The following is a 27,362-nucleotide window of genomic DNA, read 5'->3' as shown; positions in this document are numbered from 1 at the left end:
ATGGAGAAGGAGGAGGGCCGGCGCTCAGGTCCGCCTTGGCAACTTGGCTGAGGTGGGGTAGACCCGGGAGACACTGTAGCCCCCGCCGCCCACGGACGCTCCTCTGGCAGAGAACCGGAGGAGGCGCGGAGCCGGGCACGGCGGCCTGGCTGGGCGTCCGCTCCGGCCAGGAAGGAGTTGGAACATTTCGAGAGGAGTCCTCCGGGGGGTTTGCCGAGCCCAGGCGGCCAAGGCATTGGTCGCGCAGCAGCCGAGAGAGGCGCTCAGTTTCTGCCGCACCCCCTCCCACAGCACTTTGGCCGACACCCACGGGCGCCCCGCCCCCCTCGGGCTTATAGAACCGGCCGGGCACCTCCGCACGCCTGGGAGCCGGACGCTTCCCTGAGCCGACGGCGCGGCTGCCTGTGTCGCCTGAAAGCCCCGCCGCCGCCGCCGAAGTGGCGAAGTGAGGCGGCGGCCGAGCCCCGCATCATGGAGGGCAGCTCCGCCGCGGCCCCAGCCCCAGCCCCGGTCGCCACCGACAGCCGCCGCCTCCCGCGTCCGGTCTGCCGGCTCTCGTCGCTGCTCTCAGGGCTCCGTTCCTTCCTCACCTCGAAGACAGTATGAAGGAGACCCGGGGCCACGCGAGTGCCCCTTTCTGCACGCGCCTCAACCACTCCTACCCCGGCATCTGGGCGCCCGAGCGCTCCGCTGAGGCGCGGAGCAACCTCACGCGTCCCGCGGGGCCCGGCGAGGATTGCGGCTCGGTGTCCGTAGCCTTCCCGATGACCATGCTGATCACTGGCTTCGTGGGCAACGCGTTGGCCATGCTGCTCGTGTCGCAGAGCTACCGGCGCCGGGAGAGCAAGCGCAAGAAGTCGTTCCTGCTATGCATCGGCTGGCTGGCGCTCACCGACCTGGTCGGGCAGCTGCTCACCAGCCCGGTGGTCATCGTCCTGTACCTGTCCCACCAGCGCTGGGAGCAGCTCGACCCGTCGGGGAGGCTGTGCACCTTCTTCGGACTGACCATGACCGTCTTCGGGCTCTCCTCGCTCTTCATCGCCAGCGCCATGGCCGTCGAGCGGGCGCTGGCCACCCGGGCGCCGCACTGGTACTCGAGCCACATGAAGACGAGCGCCACCCGCGCCGTGCTGCTCGGCGTGTGGCTGGCGGTGCTCGCCTTCGCCCTGTTGCCGGTGCTGGGCGTGGGTCAGTACACCATCCAGTGGCCCGGGACGTGGTGCTTCATTAGCACCGGGGCAGGGGGCAACGGGACTAGCCCTTCGCACAACTGGGGCAACATTTTCTTCGCTTCCTCCTTTGCTTTCCTGGGGCTGTCAGCGCTGGCCGTCACCTTCGCCTGCAACTTGGCCACCATTAAGGCCCTAGTGTCCCGCTGCCGGGCCAAGGCCACGGCGTCTCAGTCCAGCGCCCAGTGGGGCCGGATCACGACCGAGACGGCTATCCAGCTCATGGGGATCATGTGCGTGCTGTCGGTCTGCTGGTCGCCGTTGCTGGTAGGTAGTCCCAGGGCGTGGGGAGTTCGGGGTGGGAGCGTGCGCGCCGGCGGGCAATGGAGACTTTTGGAAATGGCAGCACCTGCGGGGATGTGTTTGCAAGCACAGAACTTTGGAGAGGGCTCTGCCTGTGCCATCTTGGTCGCGGCTTCAGAGCTGAGCTCCTCACTTACTTGCTGAGCACCTTCCAAGTGCCAGGCATCGCATTAGGCTCTGGTTGTACACGCATGGAGACCACAAGGCTGCTCACGTTCTAACCGGAGAGAGTAAGAGGATACCCAGGTATCATTTCAGTGCTTGTGCAGAAATAGAGGTTTCTCCCGGGTGCATTGGGAGCAGGATGGCGATGACAACGGTAGCTCGGTGCTCTGGGTTTTCTCCTATTTCAAATACCTCTCGCACGCTGAGTCGATTTTCAGTCTGCAGAAGTACTTTACCTGCGACCCACTGCAGACAGGCACAGCCGTCTTGCAGTCTCTGAGCCACTGCTTGCCCTCCCGGAGCAGCCGGCGCTCACGTTGCTTACAGGCTCACTCCTGAAGGGAGGCAGGAGAGTGAAGAAGCATCTGCCGCTCGGGCAGCCTCAGCCCTTTCGAATTGTGCTGCACCGTCTCCCTCTAGGAAATGCTTGAACCGACAGTCAGCCAGTGGGCCCTGAGACATGGTAACTCCCCCTGACCAGCCTTTGCTTGTCCTTGTAGCTACCGCGCAGGGCTGATGGCAAGGCCCATCCTGGGATAGGAAGTAGAGGTTTGTGCACTTCCCGGCTCTCCACGAGGGCCACAGCTCGGGAGCAAGTGAGTTTCCACACGCTCCTAGTCTAACGCTCTCTCTTACATTCGTACTTTCCATGTTTTCCTCTGGGATACTTTTAGCTAGACATTTTGTATAAGTGCTGTTTACTAATTCCTGATGAATGGTTGCTTTTTTAGGCCCCAAGCAGCCTGGCTTAGTAGATGTTCCTGAAAGAGCGATCTGGTCACTGTGACAGGGTTATAACAGATGATATATTGGACCTGGAAATTTATTAGACAGTTGTGAAAAACTCCTGAATCCCATGGCACGGTTTTCAGAACCCACCCACGTATATTTTTTATTTTTGTTTTCTTTTCTTGTCTTCTGATTTTTAAATTTTTTGGACGGGCCCAGCAGCACCCAAGGTCTTACTTCCCCCCACCAGGGATGGAACCCATGCCCCCTGCATTGAGACCATGGAGTCTTAACCACTGGACCGCCAGGGAAATCCCGTAGTTTTCTTTTTTAAATTGTGATAAAATACACATAACATGAAATTTGCCATTTTAATCACTTTTAAGTGTACAGTTAAATGGTATTAAGTACATTAACATTGTTGTGCACCATCTATAGTTTTAAATCCCTGGTATTTTATAAGAGAACTGTAGTTCCTTTTCCCCCTCACCCTCCCCTGCATTTGACAACAAAGATATTACAAAATACCTGTATTTAACTGGTGTAGTATATTTAGAGCAGGAGTCTTGTCTCCCAATCAGTAATAGGTGGTGACAAGGAGAGTTATGTTGGAACCTCATAGCCCACAAATCGCTGTAAGGTCTCAGTTCTGCATTCTGGGAGCTAGAACTTAGGCTGATGTCATCACCATGACTTATCAAAGCCAGCACCAATTTTAGACATATTTACTTCTGTGGTGTGTAGGTGACCAAATAGAAGGAAAAAAAGTTCTAAATAATAAGCACTTTGCTAAAGTTGATAATTAACATAACTTTAAAGGCAAACAGAGTATTTGAATTTTTCACAACAGTCATTTGAGTCCGACATATCTGAGTTTGTTCTATCACACTCTATATCTGTACTCTATATATCCAAGAAAAAAGGTAAATCATGCAAATAAAATGCTTACTCATACAGTTAACCAGACTTATAGTTGTTGATTTTTTTTTTTTAAGTAGAAGAGAAACTATGTAGTGTGGTTTTTATTTCAAAACTTTGATCCTAATATGATGAGCATAGCAGCCTTAGGAAGACTTTAGATCAGTTCTGAAAATTGCAATCTAGGATGGCCAAACTCACTCTCTTAAGGAAGACTGTATTTGGAATTCATCTTATTTAATTTCAATTAATAGCTGCAATTAAAATATTTGTTGGTTTGCTGCATTTTATCAGACACTTTATGCATTCAGTTCTCATAAAAACATTAAACTTAAAATAAATTCAACATGTCATCATATCAAAGAGAAGAAATTCATGGTTTCCAAAATAGGTATTTTTTAAACTAAAGGAAATTATTCTATCTTCTGTTTTGTGCACCATTGAAATTAAATCTCCACCTATCTTCAGAAAGATCTACAGTACAAAGTTGGAATTATTTCAAAGGAAAGAAACTGGCAAAACTGCTTTCTTAATAGGTTAGGGAATTATAAGAATGAAAACACTAGAATTTAGTGAATTGAATTTTCAGTGTATTAATGTTGAAGTGAGAGATTGTCTTTTATACTTTTTTCCTAACTATAAAATATAGATTCCCTATGAGCTTTCTCTGAATTGGGCATAGGATACTAATCTAATTATCCAAACTCCTTACTTAAAAGGACCCTGAGTATATCTTATCTTGGAAAACTATCATGACTATAATAATATTCAGTTGTCATTGCTGAAAAACTTAGCAGAGTAGAGATACCATAATAAGAAAACATCCCAACTGCTACAAGTTCCTGCTACGCAAATACTTAAATTGAGGGTTTATCTATGGTGCAAACAAAAGCTTTTTAACCTTTTTTTTCCCAGAAACTTTACAAAGTACAATAGAAAATGTGAAATTAAGTGAGACTACAGTGGGAAATGATGTCACCGTTGGCAGATGAACTACAGTTCTTAGTCGATATTTATGTGAGGCATCAAATTCTGTTGGAATCAGACAGTTGATTCAGCAATGCAATCTGTTTGACTTATTATTATCATTACATTTTTTTATGAACTACACTCACCAAATAGTCCAGTTGTTTGACATGATAGCCAAGTTTTCAGAAGCAGGAATAACCTGAAGCTGTTGTTCAGAGGAAGCCATGACTACATTTTATACTTTTGTACACCTGGTACTCCTCAAACAGGTAGAACGTGGCTAATACTGTAGCCGTCTTAAAAATAGTAGATATAAAGCTAACTATCAACATTGTGAAAAGAGAGGTATGAGGAACAGAGTTTCTTGTCTACAACTTTGGAACTGGATAAAAGCAGTCTTAGAAACTTTTGCCTTTAATCTTGAACCAGCAAATTCCCTGCTCAACATCCACAGATGCCAACAGGGATGCTTTGATTCAAGGAGATATTTTACAATATAGATGTAATTTTTCTTTTAATTTAAGGATATATTTTGACAAAGGAAATTTGTCTTAAATATACTTCATGTGATAAATAGATGCAATACATTATTTTACAGAACTAATGCTATTTTATAGTATTAAAAAGTATTATTAAATTGCTAATTTTCTCTGCCTATTAATTTCTGCCATGTTCAGGGTGTTGCTTCAGGGAAAATGATTAAACATGTGAATCAACATTATAGGAAAAAACTTCTATAATTTGTTTTTATAAGAATTGAGATTACTCAGACTTTATTTTATTTTTTTGGAGTTTACTACAATACATTTTAAGCACCGTGGAAGGGATATTAAGTAGACTTATTAACAACTGGTCAAAGCGTTATAATCTGTTCAGAGAAGTAGAATTCCCACATTTATGAGTGAAACACTTAGAGAACAATACAAGATTGGATGTAATTAATAGTGCCTTTGGCTCTGGGAAGAAAGTGTCTCTGAATTTGCCAGAGTAGGCTTCCAGGAAGAACTGGGATGGCATAGCTTGACCTGATGGCTGAGAATGTCTGTGTCTGTGGACCCATCCCATGAGCACAGAGGGTGCACACTGGAACCACGAGAGGAATGGTTTGAAAAGGTTCCTGTGGCCGGATTGAGGTAGTTAGGATGAACACAGGATGAGGACCGTGTTCTTTTGCCAGTAGGCCATGGAACCTCTATTTTGGGGTTTTGAATAGGGGAATGAGTTTTCAAAAACATTGGCAGGGCTGTAGTGTATGGATAGATTTGGAATGGAAAACGGGAATGTGAGATCAGTTACAACTTGCTTCTGCAGGTGGGTTAGGCTCTAAGGGTAGATACCATGGGAAGAGATAAGTCAGGGAAAGAAAGGTAAGAGAGAACTAATGCTGTTAGAAATTGTCAATTTAAGGAGTGATTGATTCACCAAACATTTCTTACACATCTACTGTGTCCTATTCTTTGCGGTAAATATTTTCACATATATTACCTCATTTAACTGCATGCTGTGAGATTGCCACTATTTTCTACATCATTCAGATGAAGAACTCAAGTATAAAGAATATTAGAACCAGATTTCTAATTCAAGATATCTGACTCTGAGTTTATTTTTAAGTTTTTGTTGTTGTCGTTGATCTGTTTGTTTAGCTTAGATAAAGGCCAGGAATTCTAGTCCTAATAGTAGTACTGGGCAAGTTATGTATCCTCTTATCTGTAAAGTGCAAAAGTAGGGCTAATAGATATCTAAGGTCTTTTTCCATTTGTTATGCTCAGGAGAATTATGAGAGATTTGGGAGAATCATGGTTTAATGACCCAGAATGAGAAATTTGGGAAGGAGACTGCTTGGTCAATTGTTTTTTTATAGGAATGGGGGCTTCTAGGGTTTTTGGACACCATGCGTCTGGAGATGGCAGATTATCTAAATGATATATCCAGAAGCAAATACAACTTGAAAGTTAATGGCATAAATCAGGGCTTACAAATGTAGATTTTTTAAATTTTGAGTTTGTCAGAGAGAGCCAAGAATTTAAACAAATTCTTAAGCCATCATATTTGAAGAAATTCAGATGGTCTAGAGTTGTAGCATAATTGTGACTCATTGGCCTTTCTCTTTTGAAAAAGCTGTGAAGGTCAATAACTCAATTATGAAAGTTGCCATAGGATCAGTTTTCTGGGAATAACACTCAGGAATATGCACTACAGGCATTTGTAACAGAGGATGATTGATGATTCGTCTGGGAAAGCTGAGAGGTAGTAGTGAGGGGTACTGGGTGTCATGTTTCAGTTTTTAGTCCTTGCCTTACAGTGTGGGGAAGCAGGGAGGGAAGTCCTCCCTCAAACTCCTCACATACGGGTAGCATTTTTATAATCCACCAGGGTTCCACATGCATCTCATTCTTGCCTTGCAATGCTTAAGATCTACAACTGTAGCATGTCGCATTCCGAATCCCCCTTTTCCCCTCAATTCTTTATCATAGAGGTAAGTAAGAAGTTTGTATTTCAACTCCTACCATGCTTCTTGAGGATTATTAGATGGCCTCTCAAGTCCCCCTTTTCCCTAGAAAATTCCAGTTTTCATAGATTAATGAAGGTAACCAAAGAAGGAACCTAATTTTGGGGATTCCTCTTATATCTTGTCTCTTGAGTATATGTCAACATTTTATAGTAAACACAGTAATTCATTCTTACATAGAAATGACAGTTGAACAGCGTGTGACTTTTTTCATGAGAGGGACACACGCACACGGAAGTAGCACTATGGAATGGTGAATCTGTTCCCTTTACTCAGAACACTTTTGTCTCCATTTTCCCACTTTACACTTCACCCCTCAATCATTCAGCTATTGCTGCCAAGCAGTCACCCATCGTGGACTGGTTAAGTTCCCAAGTTAGCAGTCACTTTGTTAGAGGAGCCTTGCTTGATCCTCTCTAGAGGATCTTACTAACTGAATATCTGAGCACGTAAATCAAAAGACAGGGTCTGGTCCCAGTGACATACATAATTCATTTTGTGACCTTAGACAGTTTACTTGATATCTTTGGGAACTATTTTCCTTTTTTTCGTAAAGTAAGAGTAAAAATACCTACTCGGCCTATTTCACAGGATTGTAATGAAAACCAAAATAAATGTATGTGAAAATAATAGGGAATATTTCTTCCATATTAGGAATACTACTATGATGTTTTACTGGATGATAATGTTGACTTCTTGTCTTCAGATAGACCTTCCCCCCAGGAAACTGGAGAAAAGAGACAAGTGATGTTTCACAGCTTTATTAGTTATAGTTAACTGGTGGGGAAATGTGGTGGAGAATGTAACTTTTCAGAAAAAAATAAAATAAGAAAAATGGTGCATAAATTTTTACAAGGTACTGTAATTCATTCCCCCTCTTCTACCCCTGTCGCCATCACTCTTCTGCATTCTCTCAGCTCTGGAATGCTTTCCCCCACACAGCTGCCAGGTAACCCTCTAAATCTAAAACATGCTGGATCCCATCTCACGCTTCCCTTGAACCTGGAGGAGTGCCTACTACCTCGTGCTCTGAAGGCCTCTGTCTAGAATGTGTCTCTCGTCTTTCCAGTCAGGGATGTGGCGTGCTCAGACCTGTCCTCATGTAAATGAGTCAAATTAATTATGCATCTAGTTGCTGTCCTAGGTCGAATTATTCTGCAGACGTCTTAAGGATAGATCCTGTGCCTTGGCTGTCCTCATCTCTTCACAGGTGATCAGGAGTGTTGGGACTGCACAAAATCTCCATCGCTGACTCACAGCCCAGAACTGAGTTCACACAAGCCTTAAATCAGACCAAAGCATGAGAAACACAGAGCTGTAAACTGCCTCACAGTTAGACCAGGTCCTGACAAGACATTAACATTATTTGCAATCTGCAAGTAGCACAAAGTGTAATTTTCCCATCCAGTGGCCCTCCCAGAATTCTCTTGGGCAACATTTATAAGGAGGACATTTCAGTGGCTGATCTTGTCATTTATTCAAAATCTATATATTATTTTACCATACTGATTTTTATGATAGGTATTTGAGGACTGTAAATCTAAAAATGAAAGATGGTGGCAGAGACAGAAGAGGAGGCTTGATTTTTCACACTTTAATTCTGTTACAAATAAGGAAATTAGATACTAATTAAGGTAAGAGTCATGTAATATAAGTATAGGATAAATTCTACACCAAATAGCATTACTATTTTTATAAATCTTGATAATACAAAGACAGAAGGCCAAATTGGAGCTGGAAGCCTATTTATTTTAAGCAATTATTGATCTAATAAAAATAAAGTATAATTTTAAAAATATACTTTTTACTAATCTTTTATTTCCTAAAAGTAAATTTGATTTTTCTGTCCCTCTTTCTGAATACTCAATGTGTCATTTTCTGTGGTTGAGAATATGCTGCTGTTGGTGAAATTCATGAAAATTTGGAAAAAGGAGTATGTTGTTAATGCTGAAAGAGAGATTCTGAAAGATACGACACGTCTTGAAAAATTCACCAGACAGTAGAGTGGAGCTTTCATTGTGGTCTTGATGTATGAAATTTCCCTGATATCATCCTCCTACCAACCACCTTGTTTGGGTCAAGTAGAGCACACACGTCCGTATTTCCCCAAATAGACTAGTGCCTCAGCAGTCAAAGGCACAAACAGCAGTTAGTGATTAAGTGACCTCTGCCTGTGTTTCGTAAGAAGAGCAAGAGAAAGTGGTTGCTTCCATGTCCTGGCTATTGTAAATAGAGCTGCATGGACCTAGAGTCTGTCATACAGAGTGAAGTAAGTCAGAAAGAGAAAAACAAATACCGTATGCTAACACATATGTATGGAATCTAAGCAAAAAATGGTTCTGAAGAACCTATGGGCAAGACAGGAATAAAGACGCAGATGTAGAGAATGGACTTGAGGACACAGGGAGGGGGAAGGGTAAGCTGGGACGAAGTGAGAGAGTGGCATTGACATATACACACTACTAAATGTAAAATAGATAGCTAGTGGGAAGCAGCCGCATAGCACAGGGATCACCTCGGTGCTTTGTGGCCACCTAGAGGGGTGGGATAGGGAGGGTGGGAGGGAAGGAGACGCAAGAGGGAGGAGATATGGGGATATATGTATACGTATAGCTGATTCACTTTGTCATACAGCAGAAACTAACACACCATTGTAAAGCAATTATACTCCAATAAAGATGTTAAAAAAAAAAAAAAAGAGAAAGTGATTGAAGAAGCAGGTGAGGGCCATAGAATAAGGCGCTGGAAGGCAAGAGCCCAGGGTTCTCGTCTTGGCTTTTTTACCACAGGATAAAAGTCACTGTATCTTTCTGGTTTTCCCTTTCCTCATCAGTAAGATAAAACAGTTATCACTCTAACCTTCCTTCCGGTTCTGACTTCCTGTGGCTCGAAATAAATAAAATCGTTCCTTTTGGACATACTATATTAAATATGTGGGGGAACATACCCAAAGACTTCTTAAGAAAAATCATAGAAATGTATGCAAATGGACAGACTAGATCATGCATTCTGTTACACAATTATTCTGTGAATATTTACTGCTTGCTACGTGCCTGCCACTCTGGTGATACGGTGGTGACCAGGGCTGACGCGTACGGTTGTAGGTGCTGAACGGTTACGTGCCTCTAGGGGGCACTCTTCACATCATGTTCTATGTGAATGACAGTCCTTGTGGAGCAGGGTGCCATCTGTGCTGTACTTGGTAGCCCTGAGAGTGAGCCAAACGGACATGTTAGCTTCTTCCATGAAGCTTTCAATCCACTAAGGTAGACCGACAGTGAATAAACAATCCTTCCAATAAACAAATGTGACCAGTCTGATGGGTCATTACCCTGGTTGCTTTCACTGCCACGTGGTACAGCTTTTGCAGGTTGGCCTTGTCTGGGCTGAAGGGCAGTGCTGGTCCACTGCGGCTGTGAGGCCCTGATGGAGCACGTCCCCATCCAGGCTGTAGTGGGTCCGTGCTTGGGCGCAATCATTAGAGAGCACCTTAATTCACACCCATAACTTCAGCCCTGAAGCTCACCAGCAATTCCCTGGAGCGCAACCACTGTGCTAGAGGGTAAGGACCCAGAGAGTAACTGACCTCAGGCCACATACTGCCTGGAACCAGCCCTCACTCTTGGGTCCTTAGGCTCTGGGTTGTACTCAGATCATCCCCTCACAAGTTTGTCTTTCTCTCCAGTAAATTTTCTTTTAAGGCTTTCCATGTCTTTTCTCTCTACTGAATGTAGCCAAAGTTACTGTGCTTTAAGTTTCTTGGCTTCAGATATTGAGAGAGGAGGTTAGATTTCTCAGCCTCTTTTCTTTTTTTTTATGTTTTTTATTTTTTATTTTTAAATGTGTAAATGCTCCATTTTACAGGGTACATTTTCTAAAGCTGTGGCTCTAATAACCCACGAGCAGTGTATAGGTTTTCCTGTTGGCTTCCATTCTTTTATTTATTTATTTATTTATTCATTCATTCATGGCTGTGTTGGGTCCTCGTTTCTGTGCGAGGGCTTTCTCCAGCTGCGGCAAGTGGAGGCCACTCTTCATCGCGGTGCGCGGGCCTCTCACTGTCGCGGCCTCTCTTGCTGCGGAGCACAGGCTCCAGACGCGCAGGCTCAGCAATTGTGGCTCATGGGCCCAGTCGCTCCGCGGCATGTGGGATCTTCCCAGAGCAGGGCTCGAACCCGTGTCCCCTGCATTGGCAGGCAGATTCTCAACCACTGCGCCACCAGGGAAGCCCTCTCAGCCTCTTTTATCCAGAAAATATGATGGTCTACCTCTTCCCAAGTGATGAGCACTTTATACCAGGTGTGTTGCATGGATTTTCCTTTGTTGTACCACACAAGTTTCCACTGTGTAAATCTACTCATTCTACATTTATCGAAGTAAATGTTTCTTACTTCTGTAACATCTGCTCCAATGTGGCTTGCTCTGCCCACTTGAACAGAGAGGAGGGGGGCAGCTTCTGACATTACCTTACATACATCATTAAAACAATGGGTGTGTTATGAAGGCAAGAAAAAGGTGCTTTGGGAAAGTGTCAAAGAGGACCTTCTCTTGATGCATTGTTGGATGCAGGGGTGGTTAAGGAGGGCTTCCCTAAGAAAATGTCACTTATGGTGAATCTTGAAAGATGTTACTTGAGGAAGAAAGAGCAGCTTGTGAAGCCATCAGTGTAGGAAAGAGCTGGAAGCATTAGGGTAACTTAAAGAGGGCCAGACGGGTACATTTGAGTGAGTAAAACGGGCGGTGCCTTTAAGGTGAAGCTAGGGAGGTAGACAGGGCCAAACCATGTAGAACCTTGTCATTTTTGTTTGGGAGTTTATAGATTTTTATCTCAAGTATGATGGAAAACAACTAGCTTTGAGTAAGGGAGTGATTTGTTCTGTTTTGTGTATTAAGAAGATCACTCAGGTTGCCTTATGAATTAGAAAAATGAGGCGCCAGAGCCCTTGAGTACTGAGGTCAGATGGAGATGTAGAGACATTAATAAGGATAAACTTTTTTTCCTTAAGTGTTGCTTTGAAAGAAGGAGGGACATGGCTTGGTATAGAATTGGCAGTGGGAGTGAGAGTCAGTGCAGAAGCACAGAGGGAAAAATTGAGCCAGATGTGCTGGGAATGGTAAGCAAATCTGTTTTTGTTGAAGTATGCTTGAGAAAGTCAAGAAATATTATGAGTCAAATAGGGACTGAGGGATGAGGGAGGGCGGAGTGCGTTGATAGATTGCCTTGAAAATTAGAAATAAGAATTTGTATTTCATCTTGCACAAGTTGTATTGCTTGTCTGTACTTCTGTTGTATGTTTGTAAAATAAGAAGGTTGACCTTATAAAATCTCTTGGTTTATAAAAGGTCATTTAGTAAAACAAATGTTTTGTTTGATCTCTTTCTAGAATATTCTTGGTGAAATTGTCCAAGCTTTGTTTGAATACCTTTACTTATAGGAAATTTATTGCTTTTTAAGGGGCACAAAAAATTTTCTTAGAGGCAAGCATTGTGCTAGGCTCTTTCTTTCCTTCTTTCTTTCTTTTCCTTTCTTTCTCTCTCTCTCTCTCTTTCTTTTATGATCAAATGTAATAATATATGTAAAACACTTAAACATCATATCACACTAATAAGCACTTAATAAATGTTAGCTTCATTATCCCACTTCCAACTTGTGACAGATACTTCTTCTCCTCAGTTTCCAGAGGTAACCACTATTATGATTTTCCAGAACACTGTTTTAGTATTGTTTGTGTGTATATGACAAAATGGTGTCATATTATACATATTATTCTGCAGTTTGCCTTTTTTCAATTAGCAGTGATGTTTTGTGATTTATCCATGTTGACACAAATGAATCTAGTATATTCATTTTAAGTGTTTTAAATATATTATATAAAATATAAATATAAATACTATATATTGTATTGTATAATACAATATACACAATATAAAATACTACTGTGTATCATTTCTTTTTTTCTTCTATTTTTAAAATTTATTTATTTATTTATCTATCTACTTATTTATTTTTGAGGATCTGGAAACAACATTAGGCACACAGTAAATTCTCACCCTCTAACATATTCTTCTATTATTATTATTAATTTTTTTCTTTTTACCTTTTGACCCATTTCTCTCACCCCCACCCTCACCTCTGTTAACCACCCATCTGTTCTCTCTGTCTCTGAGCTTGGTTGTTGTTATTTTTTTAGATTCTACATATAAGTGAGAACATACGATATTTGTCTCTCTCTGACTTACTTCACTTGGCATAATGCCTTGGAAGCCCATGCATTTTGTCACGATTGGCAAGTTTTATTCTTTTTTCATGGCTGAGTAACTGAGTAATACTCTATTGTGTGTGTGGGTGTATCTTCTTTATTCGTTCATCCATCCGTGGGCACTTTGTTTCCGTATCTTGGCTAGTGTAAATAATACTGCAGTGAACATGAGGGTGCATATATCTTTCCAAGTTATTGTTTTTGTTTTCTTCGATAACTACCCAGAAGTGGAATTGCTGGATTGTATGGTAGCTCTATTTTTAACTTTTTGAAGAACCTCCATACCATTTTCCACAGTGGTTGCACCAATTTACATTCCCACCAACAGTGCACAAGGATCTCCTTTTCTTCACATCCTCACTAGCTCTTGTTAATTCTTATCTTTTTGATAATAGCCATTCTAAGAGATGTGAGGTAATATCTCATTGTAACTTTGGTTTGCATTTTCCTGATGATTAGTGATGTCGAGCATCTTTTCATGTGCTTTTTGGCCATCTGTATGTCTTCTTTGGAAAAATGTCTATGCAGATCCTCTGCCCATTTTTAAATGATTGTTTATTTGCTATTTAGTTGTATGAGTTCTTTATATATTTTGAATATTAGTCCCTTATCAGATATATGAATTACATTTTTTTTTTTCCATTCAGTAGGTCGCCTTTTCATTTTGTTGATGGTTTCCTTTGCTGTGAAGAACTTTTTAATTTGATGTAGTCCCACTTGTTTATTTTTGCTTTGGGTGTCAGATTGAAAAAATCATCACGAAGACCTATGTCAAAGAGCTTACCACCTATGTTTTCCTCTAGGAGTTTTATGGTTTCAGGTCTTACATTCATGTTCTGGGCTCTTTCTCACAAATAATTTTCTTTATTTCTTACAACAACCCTATGAGGTTCCAATATACAGATAACGAAGAAACCAAAGCTAAAAGAGGTTGAGTGATTCATTCAAGGTAACACTCAATGTAAGCAGTCAAACTGGGAATCAATGGCCAAGCTCTTTTCTCCAAGTCATGGTGACTCAACGTAGCCCAATTCATCTTGAGTTGTTCTTTCTATTAGAAAAATTTAATTTCCCTTATATTGGTTGAATTGGAGTGTTGCTAATTCTAGTCCTTGGTTTATGTGGAACAATACTAAATTTAATTAGAAATATCTTTTATTTTTAAAGTTATAGGACACTACTAAGTTAGGTATCAAGGAGTTCTACTAAATCAATGTAAATAAACAGTAAAATAACAGGAAATTATCTTGACAATGTCAGGGGCAGGAGCCAGGATGTGTTAATTCATTTAAGTGACACTTTATTGAATATCAGTTGTGTGCGGGGCACTGTGCTACAACCTGACAGAACAATGGCATGGTCCTTGTCCTCAAGGAATGTGTTGTTTACTGAATGATTCCCTGGAGAAACTTGAGGTTGTGACTCAAAACAGCAACATTATTTTCCATTGTCAATTTTGAATATAGGAAAAAAGCTGGGGACCATTCAGAATTTATCCATTCATGCATTCAGTGATTGTTTATTGAGTAACTACTATGTGTTAGGCACAGTTCTAGGTGCTGGAAATATAGTAGTTAAATAGGCAGACTAGTTTCCTGCTCTCAGGGAACATGCATTCTAGTGGAAGGAGAAAGTCAATCACTAAATTAGATGAAAGTCAGATTGTGATAAATACTGTTGAGAAAATAAAGCAATGTGATGTGATAGAGGGAGCCTGGGAAACTTTTGTAGATGGGGTCTTGAGAGAAAGGTGCCTCTTAAATGAGAGGTAACATTTAAGCTGAGATCTGAGTGAAAAGAAAGAACCAGGTATGAATGATCTCCAGGAAGAGCATTCTAAGCAGAGGGAACAGCAAAGGCCCTCACCTCAAGGTGGGCTCAAGGGATAGAAAGAAGTCCAGTGTGGCTGAAGTGAGATGAGCAGGGAGAGAGTAGAGTGCCATGAATTGAGGTCAGAGACCGTGTTGGGGGCCAGATTGTGTGAGGCCATGCAGAGGAGTTTTGATATGATTTTAAGAGAACACTGGAAGACTTGAAGCAGGGGAGTGACATTATTGGATTTACATTTTTAAAAGATCCTTCTCAAAGCTGTGTGAAGACTGGATTGCAGAAAGGCCAGAGTGGGAGCAGGGAGACCAGATAGAAGGTGTTGAAGTTCTCCAAGTGAGGGACGATGACAGCTGAGGTTGGAGTGGAGAAGCGGATATATTCACATAGAGCATTTTGGAGATAAGAGTTTACAAGACATTCTGTGATTTCTCTAATCCTTGTCCTGTAACTATGACAAGGAATAGGGTCTTGTCTTCCTCTCTGAGCCTCTAGTAGGGAGGTGGCTATCTGTCCACAAATGACTTTCCATGTGACTCCTTAAAATGGAAGTGACCGCTCCAGGCTTACACAGCTAGCACTGGGCAGATTTAGGATTAAGTTCTATCTAATGGGCGCTATTTTTTTTTTCTGAGATGTGAATTGGAATAGTCAGAGAGAAAGAGAAATAAGCGAAGTTTGCTTATACAATAGTAGGATGTTATAAGAATCATCATCCCCAAAGAAGATCCAGACCAAGCTAAAGCAAGCTAGTTTAAGAAAAAAAAAGAGGGGGGGGAAGATTTCTTGATTTACATAAATTGCTGGGGGTGCCCAGAGTGGAGGTGGCCTTGTGGAAGACAGAAGCCAGGACTCTCTCTTTCTGTATCTCTCACTTTGACTTCTTGCCTGTGTCAGCATCTCCAATTCAGGCTCTGCTTCTAAGGAACCAACCTAAAACATAGCTTCGCAGGTCATTGGCCAAGTCCCATATACTTTTTTTCAGAGCTTTTGGTTAATAGGTTTATATTTACAGCCTGCATGTAGGGGTTTAATTTTGCCTTTGTAGCAATACAGTATTTCAGTGACTATGTCTTCTTTTTTTTTTTAAATTTATTTATTTATTTTTGGCTGTGTTGGGTCTTCGTTTCTGTGCGAGGGCTTTCTCTAGTTGCGGCAAGCGGGGGCCACTCTTCATCGCCGTGCGCGGGCCTCTCACTATCGCGGCCTCTCTTGTTGCGGAGCACAGGCTCCAGACGCGCAGGCTCAGTAGTTGTGGCTCACGGGCCTAGTTGCTCCGCGGCATGTGGGATCTTCCCAGACCAGGGCTCGAACCCGTGTCCCCTACATTGGCAGGCAGATTCTCAACCACTGCGCCACCAGGGAAGCCCGACTATATCTTCTTGAAGGACTGTTTCAACAAATTTCTTTTCCTTCCTTCCTTCCGTCCTTCCTCCCTCCCTCCCTTCCTTCCTCCCTCCCTTCCTTCCTCTCTTTCTTTCTCTCTTTCTTCCTCTCTTCCTCCCTTTGGCCCTCCCTCCCTCACTCCTTCTTTCTTATTTTTTTTTGTAAGTACAAGAAACAGTTATACATGACATAAAGTTTCAGGACCGCACTTCATCTTCAAAGACTATTGTGAGTTTTGTTAAGCTATGATAAAAGATTTAGGCTCAGAGAGTTGTCCAGAAGTGAGTTAAGAGTGTAATGTGACGTTTCCAATGGAACAGAGGTAGCTGTATAAGGCTCTGAAAGCTCACAAATACACCATCAACACCACAGTGAGGCAACAGGAGAAGAAAAAAGAAGGTCTTTCTTGATTTTTCCATAAAGGGTGAATTGCAGTCTGGGTTTGATGTTAATCTGGCGACTTTCTCTTTATAAATCAGTGGATGTGCTAACAGTCAACAGGCTGGGTGGCATATTTTTGAATTTACTTAATGGTAATAATTTCCTCCAGAATAGATTAAGGATTTGCCTGGATCCAGAAGTAAATTTCTTAATTTCTTCACTTTTGTTCTATAAAAGATATTAGGGAACATCTTGATTTTTTTTTCTTTAGCATCTATTTGTAATTAAATTCTGCTGTAGATCAATTTCAGGAAGTGCGGGAATATCCTCTGACATCAGATCTCTTGTCTTCTCCCTCAACTTGATTCTTGGTTGCAAACAACAGAATCTGACTCCAAGCACAAAGGGCCTATGTGAAAAGGATATCGGAGGGAAAGCTGGCAGGCCAGGTTTGGAAGAGGCAGGACACAGAGTATTCTAGATGCTGAGCATCAGGCCACACTGCCAAGATCCTGCTGCAAAACAGTTTGCTGCGTGCTGCTAGGATGAACTACGAACTCCATTGCTCTTTGTGTCTCTGTGTCCTGGGGGCAAACCTGACTGCTTTTTGCCCCCCGGCTATATGAAGGGGTTACTAGAAGAAGGCTCAGGCACGTGCAGCAACTTGTTTTTGAAGTAAGAACTGATAGTGAGAGGTATATGCTGAGATTTCTCTCCCACCCAGACTATATAGAAAAAGTTCGTCAAAATTGGGGCATTAGTAATAAAAGATGGGAGTTCACTGTTATCATCTAATTCGTCCTTAGAAACATTATGACAGTAATGTTGTATCTTTCAAATCCTGTGTGTGTTGTGTGTATGTGTGTGTTCATGTCACTTATTGAGGAGTTGGAGTATAGTGAGACTGGTGGAGAGGAAGCTGAAGAGACCCACAAAACAAAAGGACATATTTATTGAATGCCTACTATATGCAAGTACTTGAGAATTAGTTTATTATCTCATTTAATCTTCACAAGTTTATCAGTTTGGTATGTTTATCCCCATCTTTCAGTTGCACATACTAAAATTTAAACAATTAAAAAATTCTCCCCAATCCTACCCCTAGAAATTGGTAGCAGCTAGATTTTTTTATGCTGTAATAATCTCTTTCACGTTGGTTGTCTTTTCTTTATTAGTTTACTAAAACGTTTTCAAGTTACTTCGTTGAAAATGTCACACAGAAAAGAACAGATTGATTGAGAATAGTCAATAATCACAGAAACTGGATGGGTCACATAATTACAGTGATTAAAGGTTTCCTGCAGTATCTTCATTCATTCATTAATTGATTGCCCTTCTTAGGAGCTTGGGTTTCTAGAGAAGATACTGTCAAAATCCCTGTAGAAATGACAAGAAATTTTGCTTGTCCTACAACAGACTGTTAAAGGATTCCATTCCACATGATACCTACAATTTAGGAGGTTTTTTCTGTTAAGAGGCAGCATCAATTTCATCCTGTCTGTCTCTTCAGGTTTAGAACACTCACATACAGTGGTAAAGTTTTACTAGGCAAACATTTTTCAGCTAGTACAATTCACAAATATTATTCTTTTTACTCAACTATTTATAAAACAAATAAAACTGTTTATTGAGTTCTCATTGCTTAGTGGGAAAGTGTTTGACTAAAGTCAAAATTAGAAAATCTGTTTTGACAGTCTTAAAACTTCTAGCATGATACAGTACAATTGGGATTCTTGCAAACCTGCTTTCGTCTTTTTTTTTTCTTATAATTATAGAGAAGAAAAAGAGCCTGAACCTTACTGAACCTTAGTGTGTTCACAGTGACTCTCTAACATGGAATTCAGGCATGTTTCCATCCAGCACCCTCTCACCCAGATTAAAAGGCTTCAGATTCCTTAGTTTAATCCTTAAGATCTTGGATTTGGCCACATTTACCACTCATTTTCCATTGCTCCCCCAGCATCCCTATCTTCAGTCATAGAAATCAATTTGAAGTTCCTAGAATGACTCGCACAATTTCACACTTAGAAGTGTGAAGTCCGTATTTCAAAACTCTCCAGAAGCTTCTGCTGTTTTAAGGGACAGAGCTTCCCTAATCCTGGAGACTGATTTAAATGCCCTGCTTCTATACTCCATAGTGCATGCACATACCCTTTTTACTTAATTATGCACAGTTATATTTACAATTGTTGTAGTGTTTATTATGACAATGAGAATGACTGCCCACAGTAAAGTGCTTGCTTTACAACAGGCACTGAGTTTAGCATTTCACAGACATAATCTCATTTTCTTCTGTCAACAACACTACAAGAGGATACTGTTATCCCCTTTTTCAGATGAGGAAATTGGTTTTGTTATGTTAAGTAGCTTTCCCAAGGTCACAAAGTTAACAAAAAGCAGAGCTGACCTTCAAATCTAGATTTGTCTGACTTTATAGCCTATGTAATGAACCTAAAGGAGGCTAAATGAAATGGCCTCCCTCTCGTTAATATCCATTTATTCGTCTGATGTACTATAAACTGTAAACTGCTAAAGAGCAGAGACCTTGCCATATTTGTCTATAAATCTGCGTGGCCCATAGCAGGCACTCAATAAATGATCGTGGAATGGATAAAGAAATGAAGTTGCAATAAACTGAAGAGGATGCTAGATGTGGAATCAGAAAATTGAGGTTTAAATTTGGCCTTAAGAGTTTTACATATGTTACATGGTTTTTAATCTTCACATAAACTTTTCAAGGTAGAAGATATTTATCTATTTTATTTTATTATATTATTTTTTCATTTGCTGGGTAAGCAACTTGCTTTAAGTCCCACAGTTGGTAAATGGTATTGAGCAAATCAAACCCAACTCTTTTTTATTCCAAAGCCACCAGTGCAGCTTGTATCTAATGAATAATGGTACTAACTTATACAGTAAAACTGTGAGCATTTTTTAAAAAACATTACACCTTTCCGTTTATTTGTTAACGTTTACTGTTTCCACATTGTTCTTACTAATAAAAATTCTTAGAAAGACTGAAAAATACAAGGATGGGGGAAACAGCATTGTTTTTGTAAAACAAGAGAGAAGTTAATTAGAAGCAGTGGGTAGAAGCACTAAAAAACAGCTGTTCTAATGCCTGGTATCCAAAGAAGAAAAAAACAGAAAGGATATTTGGAAAGGTGCCCTGGGGATAACAATTAAACAATGAGGAATTTTAGCAACAATAGGGAAACAGTAAAGCTAACAAAGGAGGGGAGAAACATGCTTCAAAATATGCTCAAAAGTTTCAGTATATTTATGTTGCCCTCAGTTGTTATTAGAGATGGTATAATACGGTGTCTTCAGAATAAAAAACGTAACTGCAAACGCAGAGTTGGGGCAGCCTTCAGAGTTGATTAATCCAGAAGCTCAGCATTGTCATGAAGCTTGCCCCTTCTTTTGCAGTCTGGCCTCATCCTATGGTTTGTTCCCTTCAGGTAGTAGGATGGTTGCTAGTACAGGCTTCCTAGTTCACCTCTAGCAGGAGAGAGAAGCCGTGTTTTTTTCTACGGCGCTCCCCTAAAAATGAAGAAACTTTTCCCCAGATGTCCTTAGGGAACTTCCTCATGGGACTCATTTCCTAGTATGGGGTCATATCATCGTCCCTGATCCAGACACTTCCAGTAGCTAGGGATGGGGTCAGCCCTGAAGCACTTAGTCTTCAATGAAAATAGATGTGCTGGGAGAAGCGGAGATGGGAGAATGGATGTTGAACAGGCAACCAATAATGGACACTATAGTGATGACGTCTATGCAGTTTAATTGAGAGAATACAGTTGGAAGGCTGTCAAAAAGTAGAAAGCACTAGACCTGCACTGTCCCATATGGTAGCCTGGAGCACTTGGTTATTGGACACTTGAATATGAATACTCCAAATTGAGATATAAGTGTAAAATACATATCAGATTTTGAAGATTATGTACAAAAAGAAAGTAAAATATCTTATAATTTTTATATTGATTACATGTTGAAATAATATTTCAGATATATTTGATAAATTTAAAAATATTATTAAAATCAATTCTACATGTTTCTTTTTACTTTTTAAAATGTGGTTACTATAAAACTTAAATGCATACATGTGGCTCACATTTGTGGCTTGAATTATTTTCTTTTGGACAGAGCTGCATTAGACCAATGATCTTCCAATTGTTCTATCTGGGAAAATTACTTCAATAAGTATCTTTAGAGTAACATACAAACAAAGCTGTTCTGGTTCAATGGGGTGCGGAGCTGGCTATTTCCAAGTCCCAATAATATCTGTTCACTAACTCCTGCAAAATTATTCTTGAAAATATTTACATCAAATATAGGTTTTTAAATGAAATCAACAAAAGTCCCTAAGATAATAACAGGAATAATTTTACAATTACTCCTATTAATTTTTTAAGATCTCCCCTGGGAAATTAGTACTGCAATAAAATTCCTCTCGGAACTCACAGGTTAAGGAGAGAGGGAGCTAATGGATTCAAGTGTTGGGATCTGTTTATCTTCCATAGAAGCCTATAATTCTCATAAGAGTTTGGCATTTGAGTCATGGGAAAAATAGATTTCTTCCTCATGTTTGCTTGATTCTGGTTCCTATTATTTACTTTGCTGTTGGACCAAATGGTATGAATCCAACTAAATCAACAGATGAGAAAAAAGCAGCCGAATGGAGGAAAACATAGAAGATGAACAGGTTACAAGTTTCCATGTTCCTGCATTACATATAATATGAATTTAATCTTCTTCAAACTTTGCTCAAATCTGGTAAAAAATTGTAAGTGTTAACTATAATTTATGTGATTTTGTAAAGTCTGATTTCCTGCAAATGGAAAGCAGAATCTTTTCAGAAGAGCATTTTGAAAAATAAAGTTTATCATTTGTAATGCAAGTATCACATGGTACTTGATGGTGTTCATCTGCCATCTACATAGTGCCTGAAAGGAAAGAGTGATTGTGAAGATGTATTACAAGGCTGCTACATAAACCTTAATGGATGATGGAGTCAAAAAGGGACTTGTATCTCTACTGGACATGGAAAGTTACCATTCTGTCATGTGTCATAGCCACATTCTTCCTCATTGGAATTCATGTACTAGCTAAGAGGTGACAGTGAAGGGACCTTTTATGCTTCCTTTTATTATATTTAACATCTGAATATTAACAATACCAAAACAATAACTAATACTTACACAGTACTTACTATAAGTCAGGTTACAATATACGTCCACATCTGTTAACACAGCAAACCTGGAAGGTGAGTGGGTTGCAGGAATCAATGTCTTCAATGCTGCTACTTGGACACCCAAAAGGATAGTCATCAAAAATTTTGGTTGTCACTTTCCCCGCTCACAAAGGCCAAGCAATAAAAGTGGAAGTTAAACCCAGTTAACACAGTTCTCTTTAAAAAGGTTGAGGCATTGGAGGCTGAGCTTCCTGTCACAGTCAGGAAATCATAGAAAGTTCTTCTTAATGTCAAAGAAAAAAGGATGCCACTGTGTGACACTTTACTCCCCTCAAGTTGTGGATCTGGCATTGCACAATTACCTAGCCCCTATTTATAGTCAACAGAATGAGAGTTAACTATAAAGAAAGCTGGTAAATGTTATGAGGGAGTGTTTTGTGTTGGGAAAAAGAAAATGTCAAGAAGTTCCCATGCTAATACTAAAAGAATATATATATTCTTTTTCAGATTCTATTCCGTTATAGGTTATTACAAAATTTTGAGTATAGCTCCCTGTGCTATACAGTAAGTCCTTGATGGTTATCCATTTTATATATAGTAGTGTGTATATGTTAATCCCAACCTAATTTATCCTGCCCCTACCCCTTTGGTAACCATAAATTTGTTTTCTTTGTCTGTGGGTCTATTTCTGTTTTGTTTTTTTTTATCTTTTTATTTTATATTGGAGTATAGCCAGTTAACAATGTTGTGATAGTTTCAGGTGCACAGCAAAGGGACTTAGCCATACATTACATGTATCCATTCTCCCCCAAACTCCCCTCCCATCCAGGCTGGCACACAACATTGAGCAGAGTTCCCTGTACTATGCAGTAGGTCCTTGTTGTTTATCCGTTTTAAGTACAGCAGTGTGTACATGTTGATTCCAAACTCCCTAACTATCCCTTCCCCCCATCTTCCCCCCCTAGTAACCATAAGTTCATTCTCTAAATCTGTGAGTCTGTTTCTGTTTTATAAATAAGTTCATTTGTATCTTTTTTTTTTTTTCAGATTCCACATATCAGTGATATCACATGATATTTGTCTTCGGCTTACTTCACTTAGTATGATAATCTCTAGGTCCATCCATGTTGCTACAAATGGAATTATTTCATTCTTTTTTACGGCTGAGTAATACTCCTTTGTATGTATATATATACCACATTTTCTTTATCCATTCATCTGTCTTTGGACATTTAGTTTGCTTCCATGACCTGGCTATTGTAAATAGTGCTGCAATGAACATTGGGGCGCGTGTATCTTTTCGAATTATAGTTTTCTCCAGATATATGCCCAATATTGGGATTGCAGGATCATATGGTAACTGTTTTTAGTTTTTTAAGGAACCTCCATACTGTGCTCCATAGTGGCTGTACCAATTTACATTCCCACCAACAGTGTAGGAGGGTTTTCTCCACATCCTCTCCAGCATTTATTATTTGTAGACTTCTTTGATTTTTATTTATTTTTATTTTTTATTGAAATATAGTTGACATACAATATTATGTTAGTTTTAGGTGCACTATATAATGATTTGACATTTGCATACATTAGTAGCCATCTGTCGCATACAAAGTTATTACAATATTATTGACCATATTCCTTATGCTGTATATTACATCCCCATTACTATTTATTATATAACTGGAGGCTTGTACCTCTTAATCCCCTTCAACTATTTTGTGCTCCCACCTCCCTCCCTTCTGGCAACCAATTTTTCTCTGTATCGATGGGTCTGTTTTCTATTGTTTTTTAGTCTCTATTTCATTTATTTCTTCTCCAATCTTTATTATTTCTTTCCTCCTAATAACTTTGGATTTTGTTTGTTCTTTTTTTCCTACTTCCTTTAGGTGTAAGTTTAGATTGTTTATTTTAGATTTTCTTTTGTTTATTTCCTGAGATAGAATTGCATTGCTATAAACTTCCTTCTTAGAGTTACTTTTACTATGTCCCACAGATTTTGAATTGTTGTATTTCTATTTTTATTTGTCTCCAGGAATTTAATTTCCTCGTTGATGCTTCAGTCCCCCATTGGTTGTTTAGTAGCATTTGTTTAGCCTCCATGTGTTTGTGTTTTTTGTAGCTTTTTTCTCTTAGTTGATTTCTAGTCTCATTCTGTTGTGGTCAGAAAAAATGCTTGATATAATTTCAGTTTTCCTAAATTTATAGAGACTTGTTTTTTGGCTAGCATGAGATCTATCCTGGAAAATTTTCCAGGCGCGCTTGAAAAGAATGTGTATTCTGTGACTTTTAGATGGAATGATCTATATATATTTATTAAGACCATCTGGTATAATGTGTCATTTAAGGCCAGTGCTTTCTTATCAGTATTCTGTCTGGCTGGTCTATCCATTGATGTAAGTGGGGTGTTAAAGTTCCCTACTATTATTGTGTTACTGTCAATTTTTCCCTTTATTTTTGTTAATATATGCTTTATGTATTTAGGTGCTCCTATGTTGGGTGCATATGCATTTTCAATTGTTATATCAATCCCTTTATCATTATGTAATGTCCTTCTATGTCTCTGCTACAGTCTTTTATTTTAAAGTCTATTTTGTCCCTTTTATAAGTATTGCTACCCCACATTTCTTTTTGTTTCCATTTGTATGGGATACCTTTTTCCATCCCCTCACTTACAGTCTGTGTGTCTTTAGATCTGAAGTGAGTCTTTTACAGGCAGCATATATATGGGTCTTTTTTTTTTTTAATTCATTCAGCCACTATATGTCTTTTGATTGGAGCATTTAGTCCATATACATTTAAATTAATTATTAATAGATATACTTGTTAATTGTTTTCTGGTCATTTTTATAGGTTTTTTTTTTCTTTCTTCTTCTTTTGCTCTCTTCTGTTGTTATTTGGTAACTAACTTTAGTGTTATGTTTAAATCCCTTTCTCTTTTTTGTGAGTGTATCCATTATAGGTTTTTGGTTTGTGATAGCCACAAGGTTCATGTTTATTATGTTATACATGATTATTTTAAGTTGATGATCTCTTAAGTTCAAACACATTTTAACAACCCTGTACTTTTACTACCCTCTACCACTTTTAATGTTTTTGACATCATATTTTACATCTTTTTGTTTTGTGTATACCTTAACTACTTATTGTGGATATAGATGATTTTACTACTTTTGTCTTTTAACCTTCCTACTAGCTTTATAAGTAGTTGATCTACTACCTTTGCTGTATATTTGCCTTTACCAATGAGATTTTTCCTTTTGTAATTTTCATGTTTCTAATTGTGATTTTTTCTTTTCTTCTTAGAGAAGTCCCTTTAACATTTCTTGTAAAACCAGTTTAGTGGTGCTGAACTCTTTTAGCACCACTAAACTCTTTATCTCTCCTTCAAATCTGAATGTTAGCCTTTCAGGGTGTAAGTTTTTCTCTGTCATCATTTTGAATATATCATGCCACTCCCTTCTGGCCTGCAAATTTTCTACCGAAAAGACAGCTGATAGTCTGATGGGAGTTTCCTTGTACATACCTGGTTGCTTTTCTCTTGTTACTTTTAAGATTCTCTCTTTATATTTAATTTTTGCCATTTTAATTATAATGTGTCCTCATGTGGACCTCTTTGGATTCATCTTGTTTGGGACTCTCTGTGCTTTTTGGACTTGAATGTCTGTTTCTTTTCCCAGTTTAGGAATGTCTTCAGCTATTATTTCTTTAAATAAGTTTTCTGTCTTTTTCTCTGTCTCCTCCTTCTTGGACCTTTATAATGTGAATGCTGGGATGCTTGATGTTGTCCCAAAGGTCTCTTAAACTATCTTCCTTTTTTAATTTATTTATTTTTATGGCTGTGTTGGGTCTTCGCTTCTGTGCAAGGGCTTTCTCTAGTTGCGGCCAGCGGGGGCCACTCTTCATCGCGGTGCGCAGGCCTCTCACCATCGCGGCCTCTCTTGTTGCAGAGCACAGGCTCCAGAGGCACAGGCTCAGCAATTGTGGCTCACGGGCCCAGCTGCTCCATGGCATGTGGGATCCTCCCAGACCAGGGCTCGAACCCATGTCCCCTGCATTGGCAGGCAGACTCTCAACCACTGCGCCACCAGGGAAGCCCTATCTTCCTTTTTTTTAATTCTTTTTTCTTTTTTATGTTCAGCTTGAGTGATTTCCACTACTCTGTCTTCCAGTCCACTGATCCTTTCCTCTGTATCGTCTACTCTACTCTTGATGCTTTCTAGTGTATTTTTTATTTCAGTGATTGTATTCTTCACCTCTGTTTGGTTCTTCTCTGTATTTTCTAACTCTTTGTTAAAATTCTCACGGTGTTCATCCATTCTTCTGAGTTTGTTGAGCATCTTTATGATCATTATCTTGAACTCTTTATTGGGTACCTTGCTTATGTCCACTTTTTTCAGTTTTTTTTTTTTTTTTTTTTGAAGTTTTGTTTTGTTCCTTTGTTTGGAATATATTCTTCTGTCTTCTCATTTTGCCTAACTCTCTGTGTTTATTTCTAAGTATTAAGTTGGTCGGTTACATTCCCTGATCTCGGAGAAGTGGCCTTATGGAGGAGATGTCCTATGGGGCCCATCAGCACACTCCCATCTGCTCACCAGAGCTATATGCTCTAGGGGTACCCTCTCTGTGGGCTGTGTAGGCTCTTCTGTTGTGGCAGGGCCCACTACCGTGGGTGCACTGGTAGGCAAGGCTGGCCCTGACCCAGGTGGCTGCTAGCCTGCTGGTGGCAGGACCAGGTCCTGGGGCTGCTGGCTGTGGGGGACTGGGGTTGGGGGGGGGGGGGTCTGGGCTGGTGCCAACACACTGGTGGGCAGGTAAACCCCTGGCATTAATAGGCAAAGAGAGGATTCCAAAATGGCACTTTTCAGCACCCGTTTCCTTGTGGTAGAACGAGCTCCCCAAAATGGCTGCTGCCAGGATCTGTTTCTGTCCCCAGAGGGTGTCCCCATTGCCTCCTCCCTCTCTGGGAGGCTCTCCAAGATCAGCAAATGGGTATGACCCAGGCTCCTTTCAAATTCCTGCCTCTGAGCTGGGTTTTGGAGGGTGTGAGATTTTGCATGTGCTCTTTTAGAGTGGAGTCCCTGTTTCCTACAGCCCTGTAGCTCTCCCATACACAAGCCCTGCTGGCCTTCAAAGCCAGACATCTGGGTGCTCATCCTCCCAGTGCAGGACCCCTGGGCTGAGGAGCCCTATGTGGGGCTTGGACCCCTCAATCCTTGGGGAGAACTTCTGCAGTTGTAATTATCCTCCTGTTTATGGATCACCTACTCAGGGGTGTGGGTCTTGACTATACTGCATCTCCATCCCTCCTACTTGTCTTGTTGTGGTTCCTTCTTTATCTCTTTAGTTGTGGAAAATCTTTTCTGCTAGTCTTCAGGCAGTTCTCATAGATAGCATCTCTGTAAAAAGTTGTAATTTTGGTGTGCCTATCAGAGGAGGTGAGCTCAGGGTCTTCCTACTCCATCATCTTACCCACACCTCTGTTTTATTTTAAA

The 27,362-nt window shown here is 40.4% G+C and overlaps 1 protein-coding gene across 3 annotated transcripts in view; it reads left to right on the top strand.

The window, feature by feature from the left end:
* The window catches only part of PTGER3 (prostaglandin E receptor 3), an 82,795-nt gene continuing 55,433 nt past the window's right edge, over window positions 1-27,362 (top strand). Inside the window, exon 1 of one of the 3 annotated variants that reach the window (XM_036872275.1) lies at window positions 1-1,496. In XM_036872275.1, the coding sequence (XP_036728170.1) occupies window positions 603-1,496 (894 nt within the window). In that variant the 5' untranslated portion in view covers window positions 1-602. The remainder of the gene's footprint in view (window positions 1,497-27,362) is intronic. The other 2 variants (XM_036872262.1, XR_005022246.1) reach the window with 2 other exon arrangements.

The sequence above is a fragment of the Balaenoptera musculus genome, chromosome 1 (genome assembly GCF_009873245.2).
Source record: "Balaenoptera musculus isolate JJ_BM4_2016_0621 chromosome 1, mBalMus1.pri.v3, whole genome shotgun sequence".
In the NCBI taxonomy this organism is placed as follows: Eukaryota; Metazoa; Chordata; class Mammalia; order Artiodactyla; family Balaenopteridae; genus Balaenoptera; species Balaenoptera musculus.
Note: the sequence above shows the minus strand (reverse complement) of the source record. Positions and strands in the feature narration are given on the sequence as shown.